General features: G+C 42.8%; 2 protein-coding genes across 2 annotated transcripts in view; one reads left to right on the forward strand and one right to left on the reverse strand.

Moving 5' to 3' along the window:
* The window catches only part of kbtbd4 (kelch repeat and BTB (POZ) domain containing 4), a 20,542-nt gene extending 18,760 nt beyond the window's left edge, over positions 1-1,782 (reverse strand). Inside the window, exon 1 of the mRNA XM_068046438.1 lies at positions 1,670-1,782. The gene's annotated coding sequence lies outside the window, so the exon portion shown is untranslated. The remainder of the gene's footprint in view (positions 1-1,669) is intronic.
* On the forward strand, positions 1,485-15,853 carry ndufs3 (NADH:ubiquinone oxidoreductase core subunit S3). Its single transcript, XM_068046439.1, has 7 exons — positions 1,485-1,887; positions 7,891-7,953; positions 9,011-9,108; positions 10,339-10,488; positions 13,648-13,773; positions 15,170-15,289; positions 15,557-15,853. Exons 1-7 carry the CDS (start codon positions 1,515-1,517, stop codon positions 15,722-15,724), a joined length of 1,098 nt encoding a protein of 365 aa, XP_067902540.1. The 5' UTR covers positions 1,485-1,514; the 3' UTR covers positions 15,725-15,853.
* Positions 15,854-18,841: the final 2,988 nt, after the last annotated feature.

The following is an 18,841-nucleotide window of genomic DNA, read 5'->3' on the forward strand; positions in this document are numbered from 1 at the left end:
CGGGTGCTCCGGTTTCCTCCCACATGCCAAAAGACTTGCAGGTTGATAGGTTAATTGGCCATTATAAATTGACCCTAGTATAGGTAGGTGGTAGGGAAATATATAGGGACAGGTGGGGATGTTATTGGAATATGGGATTCGTGTAGGATTAGTATAAATGGGTGGTTGATGGTCGGCACAGACTCAGTGGGCCGAAGGGCCTGTTTCAGTGCTGTATCTCTAAACTAAACTGAACTAAACATCTCCGTTTAGTCTGCAAGGAAGTGTGACCCCGAGTTTCCGGTCAGCTGCTATTTTAATTCTCCACCTTGCTTCCACTTTCACCTTACTGTCCTCAGTCTCAAGCAGCGTTACAACGAAGCTCAATGTAAGCTCCAGGAACGGCACCTAATCTTTCGATTAGGCATGTTACTCCTTCCAGTTTCAACATTGAGTTCAACCATTTCAGATCGTGACCTCCACCCCCATTTTCTTTCCTTTTTCTTTGCTGGTCTTGTTTTTTCTCCCTCTTTCCTTTTTTTTTGCTTTCAGATCACAAATGTTCATCATTCTGCCATTCACACCTCCTCCAGACACATCTTTTGTTTCTGATGTTCTGATGAAAGGTCATCAACCAGAAATGTTAACTGTTTCTTTCTACACATATGCTGTCAGTCTTTGAGTATATATATATATATATACACAGCATTTTGTTTTTGTTTGGTTTCTTTACGTATCTCATTGTCATTCAATCTCACTTCCACTTCATCCTATCACACCTTCCCTTTTGTTCTTTTTCCCACCCTCTCACTTGCTTAAAACCTGTTCCAGTAACTTTTCCCAGTTCTAAGGAAAGGTCATCGACTTGAAACGGTAAAATAAAAGCAAAATACTGCGGTTGCTGGAAATCTGAAACAAAAACAAGAAATGCTGGAATCACTCAGCAGGTCTGGCAGCACCTGTGGAAAGAGAAGCAGAGTTAACGTTTCGGGGTTCCGAAGAAGGGTCACTGACCCGAAACGTTAACTCTGCTTCTCTTTCCACAGATGCTGCCAGACCTGCTGAGTGATTCCAGCATTTCTTGTTTTTGTTGTGACTTGAAACGGTAACTCTGTTTCTCTTTCCACAGATGCTACTGGCCCTGCTGAGTATTTCCATCATTTTCTGTTTTTATTTCAGCTTTCCGGCATCCGCAGTATTTTGCTTTTGTTTTATTGTTTAACATTTTCTGCTCTTAATTCAGATTTTCAGCATTTGAGCATCGTCCTATCATTCTTTCCGTTTTAAAACATTGGATTTTAACTTCGGCTCCTTTCAACTTAAGGGCGGGGTTGTAACAATGAATCTATGTGAGCCAATAAAAAAAAGGCGAAATATTCCGAAAGAAGGCTACACATTGACAGCGAGCACTGGCTTTGAGCAGGTCCTGATGGAGCGGACCTCTCTTAACTGACCCCGGGCTGGGATCGGTCCGGACTCCCAACAGCAGCCGAAGGCCACGGTTGAGGGACTGGAAGGAAAGGCTCATCAACAACATGGGCTGGCGGCGGTTTCAGGAAAAACAACCCAGGCCCGAGACACGCTCAGTGGAACAGACGAAGGAAGCGCCCCTCAAGCTCCATTTAATTAACGAAGCTGAAGCTAATTTCCCTCCCTGTCATAGACCAAAATTTCACAGCTTTTTCTTTACCTTGATTCTTAACAACTTGTCCGAAACCTTGGCGACCAGTTCAGCGTCCGAAGGGAGGGATGAAAGAAAAGGGGGAATTGTTAGGCGGGGCACACTGCCCGTGGTGCCGGAAGGGATTAGCGAGCGGACAGCAGCTGGTGTTTCCGGTTCCGTTGCCATGGCGGCCAGGCTCCTGAATTTGACTCGCGCCGGGTTGAAGAGAAGTTTCCGGAATTTGGGTGAGGAGCTGTGGGGGTGCGGGATGGTGAACGTGAGTGCCGGCTGATAGGCAGGTAGCCTGTCCACGCTGGGGAGAAGAGAGGAGAGGGTGTCGGTGTGTCGCGGCTTGACCTTCTCAGCCCCACTGAGGGCGAGCATTTATGGAGGGGAGAGAATGTCAGGGTTTAGGATTCAGGCAGAACTGTGAGTGATGGGGGCTAGGAATCCGTGGATGCAGAATTCGTGTTCGCGGCGGGGCTGTAAGGCAGAGATATTTGGGAGAGGAACGTACAGAGTCACAGGGAGAGTCTGTTTACTGCCCAACAAGCTCTGGAAGAAATGAGGACAAGGTGTGAGTATTGATGATTCCATGATCAAATAGCCAGCTGGCAGGATAACGGCCACCTGATACTGTAGAGAACCCGCGGGTTATATTCCAACAAGGAATTTAATGCCTTCGGGAGAAAAGGGATGGAGAATGTTGTGGGGGAAAATGTTGTTAAACTAATCCTTAAAATAAATTTCCTGGTGGGGGCTCCTGTAAAGAGTGAGAATTTCTGTCTGTCCCCTGAAACGCTGTGAATGCTAGGGAATTGGAGCTTTCAAGATTTTATTTTGTTGGACAATGGATATGGAACAAAAATGGGAACATTGAGTTGAGATGCAGATCAGCCATGATCTAATTGAATGATGAACTGAATGGCCTGCTCCTGTTCCTAATGATTCCATGATTCACATTGTTCAGCTGTTAGAGTATGTTGGTCTACATTGGTCTACATGTGGAGATTTTCTGCAATGTGTGAGCAAGAATGAAGTGATTTGGGAAATTTGTAATGGCTGAATTTTTCATTCAATCAACATCACTAAAGCAGAATATCTGATAAGTTCATAGCTATTTGTGAGACTATGTTGTGGGAAAATTGGCTTCTGTGTTTGCCTACATTACAACAGTGACTACTTCAAAAGTAATTGTGAAGTGCTTTGGGGTGTTATGAGGTTGCTAAATAAATGCAAGTGCTTTGTTTTATTTAATGACATATTACTGCAGTAGAGCTATAAAGTCATAGAATGATTACAGCACTGAAGGCCATTCAGCCCATCGTGTCTGTGCCAGCTCTCTGCAAGAGCAACTCACCTAGTCCCACTCCCCTGCCTTTTCCTTGTAGCCCTGCAAATTTTTTCACTTCAAATAATTATCCAGTTCTCTTTAGAAGGCCTCAGTTGAATCTGCCTCCACCATACTCTCAGGCAGTGCATTTTAGATACTAACCACTCACTGGGTAAAAGCTTTTCCTCATGTCGATGTTGCTTCTTTTGCCAATCACCTTAAATCAATGTCCTCTGGTTCTGAAGCCGTCAGCCAATGGGAAAAGTTTCTCCCTATCTACTCTGTCCAAAAATGGCTGATAGTTACATTGTTGTAGAAATTATGTGGCTTTAGCTTTGTCTCCTATATCCTTGTCTGGCTGAGCCTGGTAGAGCGAAGCCACAGTGTGCTATTTGACTGCATTTAATTTGTTAAGACTGCTGTGTGCTACCATTGCACCCTATGACCATACCCCCATCTTATTGCTATATGTGAGACTTTGCTGTGTGGAAATTAGGAAGATTAGTCATGCCTGTTGTCATGCAGACCACCCCCCCCCCCCTCCACCCCAAACTGCCAATAATGAGGCATATCAATTTTGTCATACGAACATTGATTTTAAACTCTTGCTGGAGTGAAGAAAGGACTTGTTAGAAAATCACCAGTCACTTGGCTGGAAAAACATTTGCATACTAACAGACAGTGCTTGGAGAGACAAAGGACTATTCCCTGATCCACTTAACCCAAAATGGACTGTGATCACTAGATATTGAAGGCAAGGAAGCTCGCATTCCAGAATGACTGCTAAGATGGAGGAATCCACAAACCAAAGTGGTCAGCCCTGCTAGTCACATAACTAACCTGCTGGGCAACCTGGGTTTTTTTGAATTGTGAAGAGAAAGGCAGAAGGCTGTTAGAACTGGAACCTGGAACAAGGAAGCCTCTCTTGCTTTCTCCCAAGCCACCGGACCCACGGAAGACATGTAAACCTTGAGAGAAAAGACTCCTACATAGAAACAAGTTGAAGTGTGAACTGGGCCCCAACAAATTGCAAGACATACCGGTAACCAAAGACTCCACATTGAGCTTAAAGGACTGTAACTACCAGCTATTACCTCAAACTGTTCCGCTTTATTCTTTCTACTTTTTCTGTCTCTCTGCATATGCATGCTAGCGTGGTCGCATATTCGTAGTCATTAACCGGATTAGCGTTTAAGATTAATTAACTTCTACCTTGTTTAAATCTAAGGCAACCTGTTTGATTTCTTTGTCTTACAATTGGAGCAGTGAACAAGGCTAAGGGGGAGCTAAAAACATGGTGTTTTTAAAATTAAACCCTGTTACGGTTAAACCAGGCAAAGGCTGAGAGGGAACTCTTAGACCCCTCTCACCTGGTTGTAACACTGTTCTGCTATTCAGTTAGTTCTTTGCTGATCTGTAACTTAACTCCATTTATGTGCTTTGGTGCCATATCCCTTCATATCCTTAACTAACAAAAATCTATCATTTTTAGTTTTGAAATTTTCAATTGGCTTAGCCTTAATAGCTTTTTGGGTGAGTTTTAGATTTCCACTCTTCTTTGCGTGAAGTGCTTCCTGACATCACCCCGAATGGCTCAGCTCTATTTCCCCTTGATGTGGACTTTCCCCACGATCAAATCCTTTAATCATCTTAAATACCTCAGTTAGATCATCCCTTCATCTTCTATTTTCAAGGGAAGACAAGCCTAGACTATGCAACTTGTGCTCAATTTTAGCATTGATATTATCCTGGGGCATCTGTGCTGCACACCTCCGTAGCCAGTATATCCTGCTCCATTTGGTAATGCCACAACTGCAAAGGGCACACTTACCCCACATGCACAGTTGCAGTGGCTGTGACCTCAAAGCCTGTGATGACCAAGGCAGCTGCCTGCATCAAAGATGGCGTGGATCTAGGAAAAACAGATCCCAAGGGAGGGGGCAGGTCTGCCCGGTTAGAAAGTGAGGAGCTGAGTCCCAGTGGGAGCGAGATAGAGCCTGATAGACCAGAGCACTGAGTGGCATGGAATGCGAGAGGTGGCCAGCGAGAGGCGCCGCAGGGAGCAGTGGGGTAGTAGCGAAGAGGACGGCTCCCTGAGCTGCAGGCAGCAGTAGCTGGAGATGGAGAGAGTGGCTGAGCAAGTGGGCATTGTGCCGAGCATCACCAGGTAATACCGGCTCTGAGGAAGAGGGCTAAATTTCTGGTGCTCGATGACATTGCCAAGTGCAGGCACAAACCAGTACTGACACCAGTGAACAGCCTTTTGGATGCATGCTGATGACATCATAGATGGGAGAAACTGTGCATGTGTAGGCGGATGCAGTGTGAGGTGTGTGCACATGCGCAAAGACGGACAAAGATTGGCATCAGGAATTAGTGATATGACAATACCATAACCTCCATCCCTTTGTATTCCAACTTCCTTAAGGAAATGGCTTTTTAAATTAGCCTTTTAAATTATTTTTGAACCTCTCCACTAGTCTTCGTGATTTCTGTAAATGAAACTCTAATCTACCTGCTTCTTCATAGTTTCTCACCATTTAGAAAATACAATAATCCATCAATCTTGGTTTCACAGTGGATGATTTCTCACTTCCCCATACTGAACTCTATACCACAGTTTTGCCCACTCAAACTATCAATGTTCCTTTGCAACTTTCTGCCCCCATCTACACTGCTTACTATACCATCTAGTTGTCAACTATACTAGTTGTCAAATTTAGATTTATAACTCTCTTATCTAAATCATTGATAAATACAGTTTAAAAAAAACTGAGGCTCCAGTGCAGATCCCTGACGACACCACTAATCAATGCTGCCAATTATTATCTGTACTCTTTTCTACCTAATTCCCTACCAATGTCAATAGGTTGCCATGCACTTTCATTTTTGCTAACAATATATTATCTCTAGTGGGATAAATGTTGGCCAATATAATCTTCCAATCCTTCTTAGATACGGGATGCTGCTAGAGGACTGGAGAATTGCAAATGTTGAACGCATGTCCAAGAAGGGTGTAAGGTTAAACCTAGCAACTACAGGCCAATCAGTTTAACCTCGGTGGTGGGAAAGCTTTTAGAAATGATAATCTGGGAAAATACTTGCGCAAGTGTGAATTAATTAAGGAAAGCCAGCACAGTTTTGTAAAAGGCAAATAATGTTTACCTCATCACGTAATTGAGTTTTTTTTTTGAACAGAGGGGGTTGATGTGGTGTACGTGGACTTCCAAAAGGCATTTGCTAAAGTGCCATATAACAGGTTTGCCAGCAAAGCTGAAGCCCATGGAATAACGAGGCAAGTAGCGGCCTGGATTCAAAGTTGGCTGAGTGACAGGAAGCTGAGAGTAGTGGTGAACAGTTTTTTTAGACAAGAGGAAGGTATACAGTGGGGTTCCCCTTGAGGTCTGTACTAGGATCACTGCTTTTCTTGATATACATTAATGACCTAGACTTGGGTGCACATGGCACAATTTCAAAATTTGCAGATTGCATAAAACATGGCAGTATTGTGAACTGTCAGCATAGTGACAGACTTCAAGAGGACTGGTGGAATAGGTGGACATGTAGTAGATGAAGTTTAATGTAGAGAAGTGTGAATGATATATTTTGGTAGGAAGAATGAGGAGAGGCAATATAAATTATAGGGTATAATTTTAAAGCGGGTGCAGGAACCAAGACTTGGGGATGTATGTGCATAAATTGTTGAAGGTGGTATGGCAGGTTAAGAAAGTGGTTAAAAAGGCATTCAGGATCCTAGGGTTTATAAATGGTGGCATAGAGCACAAAAGCAAGGAGGTTATGATGAACCTTTATAAAACTGGAGTGTTGTGTCCATTTCTGGGCATCGCACTTTAGGAAGGATGTGATGGCTTTAGAGAGGGTGCAGAAAAGATTTAAGAGAATGGTTCCAGGGATGAGGGCTTGAGTCATGTGTATAGGTTGGAGAAGCTGGGGTTGTTCTTCGAGAAGAGAAGACTGAAAGGGATTTTGATGAAGGTGTTCAAAATCATGAGGAGTCTAAGACAGAGTAGATAGTAATAAACTGTTCCCATTGGTGGAAGGGCTGAGAACCAGAGGACAGCAACTTAAGGCAATTGGCAAAAAAAACCAGTGGCAAGATGAGGAAAAACATTTTTACACAGCGAATGGTTAGGATCTGGAATGCACTGCCTGAAAGTGTGGTGGAGGCAGATTCAAAAGAGAATTGGATAAACACCTTAAGAGAGAGAAGAAAATGCAGGGGTACAGGGAAAGGGCGGGAGAGTGGGACCAGCTGAAGTTGCTGTTGTGGAGAGACGGCACAGACATAACGCATGAATGGCCTCCTTCTGTGCTGTAACCATTCTATGATTCTTTGGATACTGGGACATCTTTGGCATATTGCCATGGAATCTCTTACAACGAGCTGTGCAGGAAAACTGGGCCTTGCTTTAACTTCTGATGTGAAAGACAGAACCTCTGACAATGTAGCACTCCCTCAGTGCTGCACCACATTGTGAGCCTAGATTATGCAAAAAAATTCCTCTCGTGGAACTTGAGCCCATGACTTTTTGTCTCAGGTGGGCCAATGCTGACAATCTCAATAAGGAGTTCTAATCTTTCATTTTACACTTCTGTCAAAAGGTACATGTTCAAAATGTTAATGTGCCGCTTTGCTGATGGACTTGCTATTTATTTAGATTTTCATTTTGTAGTTCAGATTCCATTAACTGCAGCTTTTAATCTTTTTAGAATTACCTTAGCGTTACTTTATCAAGCCAGCTTTTGATTCATATCCTCTCCCCATAATCCCATGAGACACAATCTACAGTATTTAGGGTTATGAAAAACATGTGGGTTCACTATCTTGAATTTTTTTGTTTGTTTTATTTATACAATTGAGGTGTAAAGTCCTGCTCTTGTGTTTTCATTGTAGCTTCTGGCCCTCGTGTTTTAGTGTCTCAGACCAGGTTTGAGGGATCCATTTCTGAGACCCAACGTAAGTAAATGCCAAGCCGTATTTTAATTCTATGTCTATTTAATAATATGCTACTCCATATATGACACTGGAATCTTTCTACATACATTAGCACTTTTATAGGGAAGATAATAGTTATGGTTCTGTATTTGAAAGAGACAGAAATTAGCAATGCATTCGAGGAATACCAAATTGGAAGTTTTCAGTCTTCAGAGAAGCCATGTGGATAGCTGGTGTGGAGTGTAATAAAGGATACTTCTTGAATTATAGCTATCACATGTTCTTGGTGCAGAGTTGATCATTTATCTTTTCTGACCTGTGAAATACCTAACTTGGGAGTTTATTATATCATTGTTCAGCAAGAGGGCATCACTGGTAAGGCCAGCACATTGCCAATCCTTTGTTGCCTTTGAGAAGGCTGCCTCCTTGAACTCTGCAATTGATGCGTGAAGGTACTTCCATTATTCTTTATCAGGCAGTGTGTTCCAGTATTTTGACCCAGTGACAAAGGAACGCCAATGTGTCCAAGCCGGATGCTGTGTGCCTCTGAGGGAAACTTGGAGGTTATGGTGTTCCCTGCTGCCCTTGTTCTTCTAGATGATGGGGGTCACAAGTTTGGCAGCTACTGCGGCTTGATACATGGTGACTTGCTGCTGTGCACTTTGTAAATAGTACACGTTCCAGCCAGGTTACTCTGCTAATGGAGGGAGTGGATGCTTAAGCCAGTGGATGGGGTGCCAATCAAGAGCAATGCTTTGTCGCAGATAATGTCGAACTTCTTGAGTGGTGTTGGATCTGCATCCATTCAGGTGTGGAGAATAATGCATCGTTCTTATTATTTGTGCTTTGTAGTTGACAGAGAGGCTTTGGGGAGTCAGGAGGTGAGCCAGTCACTGCAGAATACCCTGCTCTGACCTCCACTAGTTATTGATGCTTAGATCATTCATCATAATTTCCAATTTTTTTAATATAAACGTTTCCAGCAGAATGCACCAAGTATAAGCTTTCTTAATAGGGGAAAGTATGATAGAAAATGGATGAATGAAGTTTACTTAGTAATGCTGCACTTTACTTGCAGCTACTGTCCGACCAAAGAATGAACTACAGCGCAACCAGCTGTCTGCGTTTGGTGAATATGTTGCTGAAATTCTTCCCAAATATATCCAACAGGTGCAGGTAAGACTATCAGCAATTTGATTGGTACTTGACATAAATTGGGCTACTGAGTTTTATAAATCTGTCAAATATCTGAATTTTGTGTGGTCAAGTATAGGATTGGTGAATCTGAAATTAGGCTTTTCCAAGGAAATCTCTAACCTCATACCGTTTGGTCTAATAGTTTTCTGATGCCTGTATTAGAATCTAGTACTGTGCCACTGCTCATGTCCTCAGTACCTTGCTCTATGGCAGCGAGGCCTGGACAACGTATGTCAGCCAAGAGCGACGTCTCAATTCATTCCATCTTCGCTGCCTCCGGAGAATACTTGGCATCAGGTGGCAGGACCGTAACTCCAACACAGAAGTCCTCGAGGCGGCCAACATCCCCAGCTTATACACACTACTGAGTCAGCGGCGCTTGAGATGGCTTGGCCATGTGAGCCACATGGAAGATGGCAGGATCCCCAAAGACACATTGTACAGCGAGCTCGCCACTGGTATCAGACCCAGCGGCCGTCCATGTCTCCGCTTTAAAGACGTCTGCAAACGCAACACGAAATCCTGTGACATTGATCACAAGTCGTGGGAGTCAGTTGCCAGCGTTTGCCAGAGCTGGCGGACAGCCATAAAGGCGGGGCTAAAGTGTGGCGAGTCGAAGAGACTTAGCAATTGGCAGGAAAAAAGACAGAGGCGCAAGGGGAGAGCCAACTGTGTAACAGCCCCGACAATCAAATTTTTCTGCAGCACCTGTGGAAGAGCCTGTCACTCTAGAATTGGCCTTTATAGCCACTCCAGGCGCTGCTCCACACACCACTGACCATCTCCAGGCGCTTAGCCATTGTCTCTCGAGATAAGGAGGCCAAAGAAGACTGTGCCATTGCTAAAATAGTTATTAAATAGAAAGTAAACATCACCTAAAATAACAAGCAGGGTGTCTCATCCAAGCAACTTTATAAGATGTCTCCCTGTAACACTTTTTTGCAAACATAAGTTGTGAGAAGCCATAAAACCTTTGTTCTTCCCAATTCCTTCAATTTGGCTTTTTTGGCCTCTTTGATGCCAGAATAACTTACGATGAAAGTAACAGTGATAAAATGAAACAGAAAAAGAATTTTGGCCATTAAATTGTTTTACTTGTTCAGTAATATATTCTATTATGCTATTATTCAGATCAAACTTTTCTGTCAATACATCATAAGTGTTGGTCCACAAATGAGTAAATATCTTTGCCTTGTCTTTGTTATACAGGTGACATGTTTCAGTGAGCTGGAGATTTTAATCCATCCAGATGGCATAATACCAGTGCTGACATTCCTGCGGGATCACACCAATGCCCAGTTCAAATCTCTTGCTGATGAGACTGCAGTGGATATCCCTTCTCGTCCGTTTAGATTTGAGGTAATAGAGGAATGGGTCGGGGGAGAGCGAAATAGTCTCACAGAATTGTGCTATAAAATATTACATTTATAGCCGCTTTAAAAATGTACTAATTTTTAGTAACAATTTCAAAGTACTTTGCAAATATTAAATGTCAGATGTTACATGGAAGGATTATTTCTTGGTTTGGAGAGCAATTTTGGTGCAGCAATAATATATTTATCAAAAGATAATGATGGCTTAAACACCAAGCTTCTAAGTCTTAAGCTTTTTCACTCCCATTTACTAACAATGATGTTGTGAGAGAAGGGGTTTAATGTACCTTGACTTGAGGTAATGATTTTTCCACACAGAATCTCTTACTGTTTGTGCTGGAACAGAAGTATAGACTTAATTAAAAAAGAAATATCCCTGAAAACAATAACTTACAATGCCAAATCCCTTGTTGGATTCCATGTGTTACAATAAATTTGTTATCAAATACATATGCATTGACCTGCAGAATAGTTTTGAAAACATGAACAAAAGTCAGAAACAGGAAAGAAGCAGTCACTTTATTGGGAGTTTTCTATAGAGTCCCCCAATAGCAACAGAGACACGGAGGAACAGATTGGGAGGCAGATTTTGGAAAGGTGCAGAAGTAACAGGGTTGTTGTCATGGGTGACTTCAACTTCCCGAATATTGATTGGAACCTCCTTAGTGCAAATAGTTTGGATGGAGCAGTTTTTGTCAGGTGTGTCCAGGAAGGTTTCCTGACTCAATATGTAGATAGGCCGACGAGAGGGGAGGCTATGTTGGACTTGGTGCTTGGCAACAAACCAGGCCAGGTGGCAGATCTCTCGGTGGGAGAGCATTTCGGTGATAGTGATCACAACTCCCTGACTTTTACTATAGTCATGGAGAGGGACAGGAGCAGACGGGATGGGAAAATATTTAATTGGGGGAGGGGGAATTACAATGCTATTAGGCAGGAACTGGGGAGCATAAATTGGGAACAGATGTTCTCAGGGAAATGCACGACAGAAATGTGGAGGTTGTTTAGGGAGCACTTGCTGCGACTGCTGGATAGGTTTGTCCCGATGAGGCAAGGAAGGGATGGTAGGGTGAAGGAACCTTGGATGACAAGAGATGTGGACCAGCTAGTCAAGAGGAAGAAGGAAGCTTACTTAAGGTTGAGGAAGCAAGGATCAGACAGGGCTCTAGAGGGTTACAAGGTAGCCAGGAAGGAACTGAAGAATGGACTTGGGAGAGCTAGAAGGGGATGTGAAAAAGTCTTGGCGGGTAGGATTAAGGAAATTCCCAAGGCGTTCTACACTTATGTGAGGAACAAGAGGATGGCCAGAGTGAGGGTAGGGCCGATCAGGGATAGTGGAGGGAACTTGTGCCTGGAGTCGGAGGAGGTAGGGGAGGTCCTAAATGAATATTTTGCTTCAGTATTCACCAGTGAGAGGGACCTGGTCGTTTGTGAGGACAGCGTGAAACAGGCTGATATGCTTGAACAGGTTGATGTTAAGAGGGAAGATGTGCTGGAAATTTTGAAAGACATGAGGACAGACAAGTCCCCGGGGCCAGACGGGATATACCCAAGGATATTACAGGAAGCGAGGGAAGAGATTGCCGGGCCTTTGGCGATGATCTTTGCGTCCTCACTGTCCACTGGAGTAGTACCAGATGATTGGAGGGTGGCAAATGTTGTTCCCTTGTTCAAGAAAGAGAATAGGGATAACCCTGGGAATTATGGACCAGTCAGTCTTACGTCCGTAGTGGGCAAATTATTGGAGAGGATTCTGGGAGACAGGATTTATGATTATTTGGAAAAGCATAGTTTGATCAAAGGCAGTCAGCATGGCTTTGTGAGGGGCAGGTCATGCCTCACAAGCCTTATTGAATTCTTTGAAGATGTGACAAAACACGTTGATGAAGGAAGAGCAGTGGATGTGGTGTATATGGATTTTAGCAAGGCGTTTGATAAGGTTCCCCATGGTAGGCTCATTCAGAAAGTAAGGAGGCATGGGATACAGGGAAAGTTTTCTGTCTGGATACAGAATTGGCTGGCCCATAGAAGACAGAGGGTGGTAGTAGATGGAAAGTATTCAGCCTGGAGCTCGGTGACCAGTGGTGTTTCGCAGGGATCTGTTCTGTGACCTCTGCTCTTTGTGATTTTTATAAATGACTTGGATGAGGACGTGGAAGGCTGGGTTAGCAAGCTTGCCGATGACACGAAGGTTGCTGGAGTTGTGGATAGTGTGGAGGGCTGTTGTAGGTTGCAACGGGACATTGACAGGATGCAGAGCTGGGCTGAGAAGTGTCAGATGGAGTTCAACCTGGAAAAGTGTGAAGTGATTCATTTTGGAAGATCGAATTTGAATGCAGAATACAGGCTTAAAGACAGGATTCTTGGTAGTGTGGAGGAACAGAGGGATCTTGGGGTCCATGTCCATAGATCGCTCAAAGTTGCCACCCAAGTTGATAGGGTTGTTAAGAAAGCGTATGGTGTGTTGGCTTTCATTAACAGGGGGATTGAGTTTAAGAGCTGCGAGGTTATGCTGCAGCTCTATAAAGCCCTGGTTAGACCACACTTGGAATATTGTGTTCAGTTCTGGTCGCCTCATTATAGGAAGGATGTGGAAGCTTTAGAGAGGGTGCAGAGGAGATGCTGCCTGGACTGGAGGGCATGTCTTATGAAGAAAGGTTGAGGGAGCTAGGGCTTTTCTCATTGGAGCGAAGAAGGATGAAAGGTGACTTGATAGAGGGGTACAAGATGATGAGAGGCATAGAGTGGATAGCCAGAGACTTTTTCCCAGGGTGGAAAGGGCTATCACCAGGGGCCATAATTTTAAGGTGATTGGAAGAAGGTGTCAGAGGTAGGTTCTTTACACAGAGAGTGGTGGGTGCGCGGAATGCACTGCCAGCGGTGGTAGTAGAAGCAGATACATTCGGGACATTTAAGCGACTCTTGGATAGGTACATGGATGATAATAGTATGAAGGGTATATAGGTTCCTAGAGTAGGTTAAAGGTTCGGCACAACATCGTGGGCCGAAGGGCCTGTTCTGTGCTGTACTGTTCTATGTTCTAAATTGTGGAAGAGCCTTACCTTGCTTGGTGCCTAGGTTCACAATGTGCTGATATTGTGGTTGAGATTTAATTTTAAAATCTTTTCTGTTACCTTTCAAACAGATTGTATATAACCTGCTTTCACTGCAGTTTAACTCTCGTATCCGTGTGAAGACTTACACTGATGAGTTGACGCCACTGGATTCCTTAGTACCTGTATTCCAAGCTGCAAACTGGTATGAGAGAGAGGTGAGCTGAACCAATTGGAGGAAATGTTATGCCCAGTTATTTTATTACTAGTTAATCTTCAAGGAAGCCAAGACCAAATGCAGTCTTCAAAGTACAGCAGGGTTAGAGAGCAGGATATAATTGAACCAAGGGCGAGGGAGTATTGAACATTGGAGGCCAGAGGGTGCAGATAGAGTGGGGTGGACAGGAAGTGACAAAGTACAGTGATATTATGAATATGTGCAATGAAATCTTAGCAAAAGCAGTTTATGCTCTGTAAATTTAACTCCGTTTTAAAAATATACATCGAGTCTGGTTGTGAGCAGGATTGCAGATTGAAGGAAAACTGCAAAGAACTGCTGAGTCAGTCAACATCTGAAAGGCAAAGGTAAGATACATTACGTTTGGGGCTTTTCTGTTAGTTCTACCCAAAATATTAACTTTCTTTTTCGGATGCTCACTGAACATAGAGACTTGGCCGATTTGAGTTATTTTTCATGCTTGTGTGATTATGGGGCTGGCAAAGAGTTGTCTGTGGATTCCAGGAGGCCAGAGTTGAATTGGAGAGATGGACAAAAGTTTTTGAGGTTCAGCTTGAGGTTTGGGGATAGCTGGGATAAAGTCCGAGATGGATTCAATGTATATTGTCCATGGAAGGAGCAGACCTGATAAGCCAGATCACCTTTTCTCCATTCTCTATTGAAATCAAGAACATGGGGCTTTGAGTAGTCAAAACACTAATTACTGTATGCTGTATTTATAGGGTGCTTGATTCCCAAAATTAGCCATGTGATTAACAGTACTGTGATTCAAAACTATTGCACTGTGCTTATGGCCTCAAATTGCATGGAATATAGTGTTAAACTCCAGAAAGCTTGTTATGGAAGGATAATGCTGGAGCCTATATTTAGTCAGTTTCACGTTTATTGTGCAGAATAAAAGGATCACAAACATGTTGTTCCTCACTTAAAACTCTCCCGCAGTCTGAGTGTCTGCTTATAAGTGCTTAACTATGACTCCGATTAACACCCTTCACCTGCATATAGTCAAACCATTGATACACAATTAACAGATTAACATATAGGACATAACATAAAACTGATATTTATTATTTTACAGGTTTCACAGTTTATTTTCATAGAATCATAGAAAGTTTAAGGCATAGAAAGAGGCCACTTGGCCCATCGTGTCTGTGCTGGCCGAAAAACGATCTACCTATTCTATTCTGGTCTTGTACTTGTAAGAGGGATACACTGGCTTTTTCTTAAAAGTGCTGTTTTAGTACTTATGTTTAAAATTTAACACAAGTTCATGGATGGGTGAATAAACATTTTGATGCTTGTTATTTAAATCTCTCAACTTTTTAATTTCTTAAAGAAACCTAGGATGTTACACTTTGTACTCCAATTTGTTCCAGATTTGGGATATGTTTGGTGTATTCTTTGCTGACCATCCAGACCTAAGACGAATCCTCACAGACTATGGATTTGAAGGCCATCCTTTTCGCAAAGACTTCCCACTCTCTGGCTATGTGGAGGTATAAAATAATGTTTTTTTTTAATCGTGTACATCTATTGAGTCCTTTTTTTTTCTCCTCTTCATCCTTGTCCTACTCAACATCGACACCTCACCCAAGTCATCTTTGTAAGGGTTGGAGTGAAAATCTCTTCCAATAAAAGTACATCAGCCATTGGCAGATTTTGTTTGAAATAATTGCAAATAAAATCCTGGCATTCATTGTCCTATCTCATCATGTATTATAACCATGTCCTTGTCTTTGATTAACCATTCCTGTTCTTTCTAGGTACGCTATGATGATGAGGTAAAACGTGTCGTAGCTGAGCCTGTTGAACTTGCCCAGGAATTCCGCAAATTTGACCTCAACAGCCCATGGGAAGCTTTCCCAGCACACCGTGAGCCAACTGAACTGCCAAAACTTGAGGCAGGAGAGAAAAAGCCTGAAACAAAATGAACGGACTGCTGAATCTTTGGGGGAAATCTTGACTAATGTCACTTTTAATGTGGAGTAGATAGCTGTTTTTCTGTATAACTTAATGGTTGTGTCAAAGTTATGTAAATAAATTACTTGTATAAGGTTAAATTTTTTGTTGCAGTTTCAATTGTATTAACTATTAATGTCTCTGCCAAGAAAGAACAAGTTTAACACTTGGACATTTGAACAACAGTGAGGTGCGGATGCAGCTGGTGGGATTTATTTTGCTTTGGCCCATGAAGCTCCTGCTGGTTTCTTTCTTTGTGTTCTTCAAAGTTCCTGGGGCTTCAAGGTTGGAAAAAGCTGCTCCCTGATTGATGGATTGTGGCCATAAAAGAGCTGGTGTTTCCAAATTTTCTGGCTTCAGAGAGAAAGGGGAAGGATGGGGTTTGTGGGGAGGGACTGAAGCTTGTATTTTGTGATTGGTGGGATCTTTGTGGGAGGTTTTTGCGTGTATGGGGATTTCAATCACTACATAATCATATGAGGCTCACTCATTGGTTTTTACCCATGTATGTGGTTCTCAGCTGTAAAAAGTTAAGTATCCCTGCAGTAAGTCACAGGGTATGAACTTGTTAGTCATGTTTTCAAGATTTTAATATTGGATTTGATGGCCAGTATATTGGGTTTTGTAATAGTTTGGTAGGATGTGTGAAATTGGTACAATACCATAAAATGACTAGATATAACTAAATACTTTGAGTCTGTCTGTCTTCATGGAGGAAGATTTAAAAATCCTCCCACAAGTACTCGAGAATCAAGGGACTAAAGAGAATGGGGAGCTGAAAGAAATTAGTCTTCGGAAAAAAGTAGTACTGAAGAAATTAATGGGATTGAAAATTGGTGAATCCCTGGACCTGATGATCTGCATCCCAGAGTGTTGAAAGAGGTGGCTGTAGAGATAGTGGATGTATTGGTGGTCATCTTCCAAAATTCTATAGATTCTGGAATGGTTCCTGCAGATTGGAAGGTAGCAAATGTAACCCCACTATTTAAAAAAGCAGGAAGAGAGAAAAAGGGGAACTACAGACCTGTTAGCCTGACATCAGTAGTAGGGAAAATGCTGGAATCTGTTATAAAGGATGTGATAACTGGACACTTAAAAAGAATGGTAGGATTGGGCAGAGTCAACATGGATTTATGAAAAGGAAATCATGTTTGACAAACCTGTTGGAGTTTTTTGAGGATGTAACTAGCAGAATAGATAAGGGGAAACCAGTGGATGTGTATTTGGATTTTCAGAAGGCTTTTGATAAGGTCCCACACAAGAGGTTAGTAAACAAAATTAAAGCATATGGGATTGGGGTTAATACACAGGCATGGATTGAGAATTGGACAGAAAACAGAGTGTAGGAAAAAACGGGTCATTCTCAGGTTGGCAGGCTGTGATTAGTGGGGTACCGCGCGATTAGTGCTCGGGCTCCAGCTATTCACAATGTGTATCAATGATTTGGATGTGGGGAACAAATGTAATATTTCAAATTTACTGATGACACAAAAATAAGTGGGAATATGAGTTGTGAGGATGATGCAAAGAGGCTTCAAGGGGATTTAGACAGGCTAAGTGAGTGGGCAAGAACCTGGCAGATGAAATATAATGTGGAAAAATGTGAAGTTAACCACTTTAGTAGGAAAAACAGAAATGCAGATTATTTCTCTGGCATTTCCCAATCTCTCTCCATTTAATGTCCAAAGGGACCCGGGTGTCCTTGTTCATGAGTCACTGGAAGCTAACATGCAGGTACAGCAGCAGTTGGGAAGGCAGATAGTATGTTGGCCTTAATTGCAAGAGGATTTGAGTACAGGAGTAAAGATGGAAAGAGAAGCAGAGTTAACATTTCGGGTCAGTGACCCTTCTTCGGAACTGACATATTAGAAAAGTCACAGATTATAAACAAGTGAGGTGGGGGTGGGGCAAGAGATAACAAAGGAGAAGGTGCAGATTGGACCAGGCCACCTTCTCCTTTGTTATCTCTTGCCCCACCCCCACCTCACTTGTTTATAATCTGTGACTTTTCTAATATTTGTCAGTTCCGAAGAAGGGTCACTGACCCGAAACGTTAACTCTGCTTCTCTTTCCACAGATGCTGCCAGACCTGCTGAGTGATTCCAGCATTTCTTGTTTTTGTTTCAGATTTCCAGCATCCGCAGTATTTTGCTTTTATTGCAGGAGTAAAGATGTCTTGCTGCAATTGTATAGAGCCTTGGTGAGGCCGCACCTGGAGTAATGTGTGAAGTTTTGGTCTCCTTACCTAAGGAAGGATATACTTGCCATAGCGGGAGTGCGACGCAGGTTCACCAAACTGATCCCTGGGATGGCGGGATTGACCTTTTGAGGAGACTGGGCCTGTATTCTCTCGAGTTTTAGAAGAATGAAAGGTGATCTCAGTGAAGCCTATAAAATTCTTACTTGACTCGACAGGGCAGATACAGGAAGGATGTTTACCCTGGCTGGGGGGTTCTAGAACCAGGGGACACACTCAATAAGGGGTAGGCCATTTAGGAACATAGGAAATAGTAGTAGGAGTAGGCTATTCAGCTCCTCAAGCCCGCTTTGCCATTCAACTAGATCATGGCTGATCTACCTCAATCGCCATTTTCCCACACTATCCCCATATCCCTTGATGCCTTTACTATCTGGAAATCTATTGATCTCCGTCTTGAACATACTCCATGACTGAACCTCCACTGCTCTCTGGGTTCCCCCCACCTTTTCACTCTGGCGCTAGGAGCCCCGCCTCCTCCACAAAATCTGTATCTGAAGTTGCTGAAGTCAATATTCGGACCTCAGCACTGCATCCGGAAGGAGATGAGACCACGCTCCTGATATTAAAATATTAGAAAAGATTGTGCTAAATAGAATGTCGAATATATCATACTTGGTATGAAATTAGGCTTTGATTAATGCAATGAAACTGAAGAAAACTGATTTTGCTGGCAAAATAATGGTGCATTTAAATGTGTAAATTGTTCAGCAATTTGTAGCAAGGGAGAGATACTAAGAGGTAAAGTCAATTTCATCTCTAGTTTCTTTAGGCCATATGCTAATCAAACACGCCTCTGTCTGTTTAGCTCACTTGATAGTACTTCTGCCTC

Source organism: Heterodontus francisci, chromosome 14 (assembly GCF_036365525.1).
Source record: "Heterodontus francisci isolate sHetFra1 chromosome 14, sHetFra1.hap1, whole genome shotgun sequence".
Taxonomy (NCBI): Eukaryota; Metazoa; Chordata; class Chondrichthyes; order Heterodontiformes; family Heterodontidae; genus Heterodontus; species Heterodontus francisci.